The 7418-nt window shown below is 42.6% G+C and overlaps 1 protein-coding gene across 1 annotated transcript in view; it reads left to right on the top strand.

Moving 5' to 3' along the window:
- Positions 1-7100, top strand: part of ANKRD1 (ankyrin repeat domain 1) — a 28538-nt gene extending 21438 nt beyond the window's left edge. Inside the window, exons 2-9 of the mRNA XM_080401759.1 lie at positions 149-328; positions 2117-2260; positions 2351-2458; positions 3122-3220; positions 4358-4456; positions 4579-4677; positions 4843-4941; positions 6185-7100. Coding sequence (XP_080257885.1) covers positions 149-328; positions 2117-2260; positions 2351-2458; positions 3122-3220; positions 4358-4456; positions 4579-4677; positions 4843-4941; positions 6185-6295 — 939 coding nt within the window. The 3' untranslated portion in view covers positions 6296-7100. The remainder of the gene's footprint in view (positions 1-148; positions 329-2116; positions 2261-2350; positions 2459-3121; positions 3221-4357; positions 4457-4578; positions 4678-4842; positions 4942-6184) is intronic.
- Positions 7101-7418: the final 318 nt, after the last annotated feature.

The raw sequence follows: 7418 nt of genomic DNA, 5'->3' as shown, positions 1-7418 counted from the left end.
GAACCAGGTCTGCGCTCTGTCTGTCACACACCCCTAGAGCAGGACAGGAATGACAAGCAATTAGCCCCCCCCGTAATCCATGCTCCCAGGGGGTGGGTACTGCATTCCTGAAACTGCTACTTACATTAGATCACGTTTGCTTCTACAGGTGACTGGGAAGAAAGCTGACGATAAAGAGACTGGCAGCTTCCTCCCTGAGGACTTCAGAAATGGAGAGTATGAAGCTGCTGTAAGATTAGAGAAGCAGGAGGACCTAAAGACAGTCTCTGAACACTCACTGACCCGAGGTGATCTGGCTTATGAGAAGGAGAAAAAACGAGAAGCGGAGGTAGGCTCCTGGGTTTTGTGCTTGGCTTTCTATCATCTTGTGTGCACTCTCTGCTGCAGTTCTTGAAATTTTGCCTCCTTTCTAAGCTAGAAATACATGCATGGTGAGCTAGGTAAACCCTTGGGAGATCACCACCAAAGGGGTTGGTCTAAAGTCCACTGAAGGCCATGGAGACCTGCTGACTCCTGTAGCCTGTGGGTGCAGGCAGTAACGCTGTGAAGCAGAACCCAAAATTCTCCCTGTAATGTCTGATGGAAACCCTGGGGGGTCCCTCCTGCTTTCAGTATGGGGTCGGGAGCAATCCTGGCTGGTGAAACACCTCCAGCTTGCACACCTAATGACCAGCACCAAAAATAACTAACCCAAAAAGGATGTAAGAGAGCATTTCTGTAGCCAGAAGCATTATCTACCTTGAAAATATTATTTTTATGAAAACACTGAATGAAAACACTAGCACATTTGGGAAAAGCAATTACAAATGAAAGTGATACTGGTCTACAGAAAAGTACCATTTTGCATTCCTAGAGCACAACAATTCCATAGCCCAAAGAACTGATGCTTTTCCCCCAAAAAATACAGTAGCTGTAACATCTTGCTTTCTTTGGTGAATAATCAATCAACTGGCCTAAAAATTTAAAGCATTTTGGGAATGAAAAGGTTTAACTAGCAGGGGCCATAAGACTTTGTTCTGAAAAAAGAAGGGTGGGAAAGTGAGCCTCAGAAATATTAAATAAACGCTACTGACATTCACTTCAACAGAGATATCAATACTTGCTACAGAGGTTTTTTGAGTACCTCCAAAACAAGGTCCTAAGAACTATTTGGGTTTCTAGTTGACCCACAGTCCACTCAGCCAACTTTATTATTTTCCATTAAGTCAATGATCTACAGATCAAATCCTAAATGCAGAGAACAATAAAAGAACAGGTGGAAATAACTTGAAAATAATTCAGTTGAAAAAAAAATGTATACCATATGACAAGTTTTCACCAATGTATTTACCTTCACATCACGATGGGACAGAATCTGTCATCTGTATTCACCCTGAGTTACCCCTTGTTTGTGAACCCCCCTTCTGAAGCCACGGACACCCCACAGCACCTGGGATCTCAGTTCGGGCAACACATTTGCCCTTGATGTTAGCAGTGTCCCATGCCGACTTCATGCAGGGATGCTTTTTACAAGCAGGCTTGAACTGCCCCTCCAAGGACACAGAGGACACTCGCTGCAGCTGACCAAACTGTAACACTTGCTGACTGAAATTCTAAGATTGGTATAAATCTTGCTCTTCACTTGAGGGTGGTTTTTTTATCAAAGAGGATCAGTTACAATAAACAAGGGGCTGCATCATAAAGGTGGTTGAAGAAGATATGCTCGGTGGAAGTCAGCTAAAATGGTAGCGGCTTCCCAGCTCTTGTCAGCCGCACGAGACGTGAGATTTCTTACATTGCTGGGCCCAAAGGGGCTGCAGTGCTGCTCTGACTCCTGGCCTAACATGGACCAAAAATTAATGCCACCCAGGCCACAATGTACGGCTGAAGCAGCATTTAAGAACAGGTCCAACGGTGTATGAAAAACTACAGATGATGTAGAATTTCTCGCACACTTAGTAACTTATTCTAATGGCCAATTAGCCCCAGCTGTAAAAAAACCAGCCAACTCATTTCAAAGTTCATCCAGTCTTAGCTGAATTCACAGCTGAAATAGTATCACATGCTGTCCTGCCACTCTGAACGGGAGCGGTGGTCACACTCAGCTCACCTTGCTGGCTTCCCTGATTTATTTCAGCTGAAGAAGAAGAAATTAGAGGACAGGTCAAAACTTGAAAACTTGGATGACCTTGAAAAAATTATTCAGCTGAGGAAGAAGAAAAAATGCAAGAAAGTGAAAGCACCTGTTTTAAAGGAACCTGAACCAGAACCAGAAGTCATTGTAAGTTATCTCAAAGCACCCTTTTCTGGGAAAACATTGATGGGGTTTTGCACCACACACATTGATGCCCTGTTTATTTCTTTCCATCAGACAGGACCAGTGGATATACCAACATTCTTTAGAGCTGCACTGGAGAATAAGTTGCCAGTAATTGAAAAATACCTGTCAGACAAAGGGGATCCAAATGTCTGTGATGAGGTACAATCTTCCTTCTTACTGCAAAGCAGGCTACAGAACAGAGGTCACTACAGAGCAAAAATAACTTTTACCACTAGGTTTTGTAGCTTCCACAGTTAGGAGGAGAAAAAAGGGTAGGGGGAAGTAAATAAATGCTGGAAATTTTGTATATCAAGTTTTCTAGTGATAAAGGGGCCATGAAGACCCTTTAAATATTACCCCAGAAGGCTTTTTTTTATTTAAAAGCAAGCTGTTGGTGTCCAGGAGACCCTGATTTTCTGTAACAGGTGATCACCCAATGCTACAGATGAAGAGACAAGAAATTTGCCTGCAAAATGACAAAAAAAGTGATGCTGCCTGCCCTCATACTCCATAATGCATAAGCTGCATTTGCAAAACACAGCGTAGCATGTTCGATGGGGGAACTCAGCAGGCATAATTTTAAATTTGAATGCCATACTGCAGGTATTTCTCATACCCTTTAAAATGCTGGGTAGGCAGCTCTGAGCTATCACGATGCTATTAAAATTTAGCAGATTTCAGGTCTCAAAAGTATTAGCTCTTGAAAATGAATCAGCATAAAGTATGTTTTTGCCATCATCCTAGGGAGGAGGAGAGAAAAGATTTAAAGATACCTCTCTGTGCCATATTTAATGTCTGACTTTGCACTGCTTTATTTGCCAGTACAAACGCACTGCATTGCACAGGGCATGCTCTGAAGGACATCTAGAGGTGGTGAAGAAGCTGGTGGAAGCCGGAGCCCGGCTTGAACAGAAAGACATGGTATGTACATCAGTTCACACTTCTGTCAAAAAACTGCTCTTTGTTTTCTAAGTGCCAAGAGAAGCACTTATAGAAGTGCTTCTTATAGAAGAGGAGCATTAAAAGGCCTTACAGCATATTGTAAGTCTATCCTTAAAATAACACTGCTGAGAAGAGGTTTCAGGAGGGGGCGTCTGCCTCCCATTTCCAAAATGGTTGCTGGAAAAACACAGGAAGCGGAGGAACATGCTGGCCAGCAGACTGCCACAAACAACAAAGCCTAACGTGGGGTAAAAGAGCTGAGGTCAGGCTACCACTTCGGCCTGCTAGCAGGTGGTGGAGATATCACTGTCCCACGCACATATCTCGTGCTACACGCAACGCATGCATTCTCGACCAGGATTTCAAGGCTGCACTCAGGAGGAACCCCTGCTCCTCTGGAATGCCAGCCATGAGGGTAGCAGAGTATCAACAGCTTCTGCAGCTGGTGGTTTTGGTTGTTTTTTTTACTTCTCCACTCCTAGTAATGTGTCCCTTTGCTAAAGGTTTGGCTTGCTCCCCCTTACTTAACCCATCAGTGCTCACAGAGAGCGTAAGAAAGAGGAGGAATGACAGGCAGAGTGAGACCTTCAAGGGACACTCCACTGGTCCTAGCAGAACTGAGGGTAGACAAGCTGAATCTTGCAGATGAAAAGGGTTCTAATTCACTTTGTGAACCTGCATAAATTTGTTTGTTTTAAAGAAAAACCTATTCTTTCCCTTGAGCTTCATCTTCTATGCATTTTAGAACACAAAAGGCCCTAAATAAAAAATATTAACTAGCACATACCAGCCAGGTATCTGGCTAAAGATAACTTCTAAGTTCACAGAGTAGACAAAACACGTCCTTTCTCACAGCAGCATTGCCAATATCTCTGTCTTTAAGAGCAATATTCAACAAGTGTGAAGAGTGAGAAACTCACAGTAGTAAAGAAATCAGGGCAAAACAAGAAAAGCTGTTACTAGAAGCAACTCAGTAATCACAGTGAAGTGCTTTAGGTTAAATTGCATGAAAATTATTTTGGATTAATTTAGAAATTTGATCAAAATGCTTTGGATTTTTTTTAAATAAAATCATGAATTAATTAAATTACTTTCCTTTTGCTTTTCCTGCCACAGCTTGAATCTACAGCCCTGCACTGGGCATGCCGGGGGGGGAACCTGGATGTTCTGAAATTCTTACTGGACAAAGGGATAAACATAAATGCAAGAGACAAGGTATGTGCTTTGGGGACTCTGCAGCTTTTTAAATTGGAGATGAAAAGCTCTTTTGGCAGCTGTTCTTGAAGCTTTTTTTACCTGTTCCATGCCACTGATTGCTTTCTCCTCCCACCTCTCAGCTGCTCAGCACCCCTTTGCACGTGGCTGTGAGAACGGGTCAGTATGACTGTGGGGAGCACCTCATCGCCTGTGAAGCAGATCTCAATGCCAGAGACAGAGTAAGTACCAACAACTTCTTACCTGTCAGTTATCAGGTAGCATCAAGCTGCTGTTTGCCTCAGTAGTTCCACTTGCCTGTAAATATCCCTGGCTACATGGTTGAGGCTGGACTGTGGTGTGGGACCAGTGGGATTGATGCTGTGGTCCATGTCTCACGCCTCTAGGAAGGAGACACACCGATGCACGATGCTGTAAGGCTGAACCGCTACAAAATGATCAGGCTTCTGATTCTGTATGGAGCAGATCTAACCATAAAGAACTGTGTAAGTAATATTTTAAAAATGCAGTAATTCAAAATGCTCTAGGATAAGTTTCCCTTCAGAGCAGTTTCATAGGTTTCAAGGCTGGGAGAGACTGTTGTGAACAGGCTTAATTAGATCGCTGCAGAGTTAATTAAAGCAGAGATGACACAGGGAAAGCGTAACATGGGTGAGGTCAGGGAGAAGAGGAAAAACCAGTACCTCTTCTAAAACCAGAACCCATCAGCTGCAACTTAAAACATCATCACATCTTTCTATGACTTATTTTAATTACACATTATCACATATTGAAAAGATACAGCAGACACTTGCTCTCTGCACAGCTGCTGAGACAACAAAGATCATGGCTTGTCAGAGAAATCTCCTTTCTGTTAAGCCCACAGCTGATGACAAGCCCAAGCACTACATCTAGATGACTGGCTGTTAACCTGACCACTGGGCAGCAAACCCCTGTGGCTCGGCAGAGCTTCAATTTGAGAAGCCCCAAACTTGGCTCTGTTCATAGCTGCCACAGCAGCAGCGAGCTGGTTGCTGGAGCAATGTAACACTGGTTAAAAGCATAGCACATCACAAACCCTTTCTCCCAAACCCAAACCAAGCAGCGGTGGGATGGACCGTGGGTTTTACCAATGCCAGACAATGGTTTTGACTGACTGGCAATCAATCAAATCAGGGGGCAAGGAAGAAAACAGCCACTGCAGCACATGGTACTCCCTACTCGCTGCCCACGCTCTCTGAAGCAGCATTATCCCTCATCAGGGTATGAAAATGATGAAAGGTACAGCCCCAAAGGCCAAAGACTTGCTCCCTCAGGCTCTGGCTGCATACAAAAGTTACTCCCGTTTAATTTAGATGTGGTTCATAACCTAATTAAACCAGTACAAACTCTTATCCGAGTTCTCAATTAAACAGAAGAGTGTCCTATGGAGGCTTCAGCTAGATGTATTTCTAATCAGTTTAAACTAGATCAAAAGAAACACCTGCACGCTGTGCTAGTCATGGCATTTGCTAACACGGCTTAGACTCACTGAAACCCAGGGAAATTTTGTCACGAGTCTGACCATGACTGGGACCAGATTTGCCCGAGCAGGACTCTCATCTCAAGGAGGCGAGAATAAGTCTGGCCCTGCACATGCAGAAGGGTCTCACACCAGGCAGATGCGCTGTACAAACATTTAGGGAAGGACAAAGGACTCAACAATCACTGGCTGAAATTAAATCTTCCTTCCTCTGCTTTTTTAACCAGCAAGGGAAAACCCCTATGGATCTTGTTCTTCAGTGGCAGAACGGCACCAAAGAAATATTCAACAGCCTTAAAGACAATTCCTATAAAAGCGTCCATCTAAGCAAGTTCTGAGGAGAGAAACCAGACCACTCTTCTTGCTGCTTTTAAAAGCTTATGAACCTGGAGGAAAACAACCCTGAACATAGTATTTTAATTGACGATATTTATGATACTTAATTATTTGAGGTAGTACCTTCACGGAAAACATGCAAAGAAATTATTTTAAAAGGCTAGCTGAGTGTTAAAATTCCACTGGTTCTAAAATAGCTTTATTTATTACTATTTATTATTTATTTATTTTAAACATCACTTTTAATGATTCTCGTTATTACTGTAGCTTTTTTTAAAAATAGCTTTACATCCTAATGCAATCTTTGCCAGCAGCATAGACCCTTTTGCCTTGGATGGCAGTATTTCCAGCTACATTAGCAACTTCCCTCAAGCCTTCCAATAGCTCTAAACAGCAAATGCTTGGACCTGTTGCCTTGTCTCTGCCAAATTCTATTAAAATAATGTTAAATGAGTGGTGGTATGTGAAAGAGCAATGGAAGAAGGTGTACTGAGGTGCCAAGAGGATTTAAAGAAGCAGTTAAATAATGGCGTTTACACAGGGTTTGGCAATTGTGGTCGATAAAGAGCTCGAGGACAGACCTCCAACTACCACTTAACTGTTTGGACTGCAGGATTCAGATGCAATGTTACGAAGGTCAGAGGAGACAGTATCAGGAATGTGAATTTTTTTTAAGCTAGGCTCCTACAAAGTCCGGTGACTGAAGAATGCAAAAACAGATTATGTATATTTGTAAATTTGTACTGCTTTTTCTGTACATTTTGTACTGATCTACTTCAGATTGAATAAACAGAGTGGTTCTTTTTATTTGCTGTGGTGGCTTATGGAGTGGTGAGCATGCACAGGATAATTCTGCCTCTTTAAAGGAAGTTCACATTTTGGCCTCTGTAAAATTCTTAACAACCTCAAAAAAAAAAGTATTTCGCCTGCCTAGAGCAGCCAGCCCTTGAACTACCTCCCTGCCACTGATAGATAAATGCAGTCTCTTACTTGTTTTGTTAAATGGAGACACATATACAAAAGCAGAAGGACAGTACTTTGTACATAAAACTGTAACTTTGTTTTATTACCGAGTTTGACTTAAAATCTCTGTTTCTCAGCAAGTCAGTACTTACTATGTGGAGC

Source organism: Falco punctatus, assembly GCF_963210335.1.
Source record: "Falco punctatus genome assembly, chromosome: 9".
Taxonomy (NCBI): domain Eukaryota; kingdom Metazoa; phylum Chordata; class Aves; order Falconiformes; family Falconidae; genus Falco; species Falco punctatus.
The sequence above is the reverse complement of the archived record's forward strand: the minus strand, read 5'-3'. Positions and strand labels throughout refer to the sequence as shown.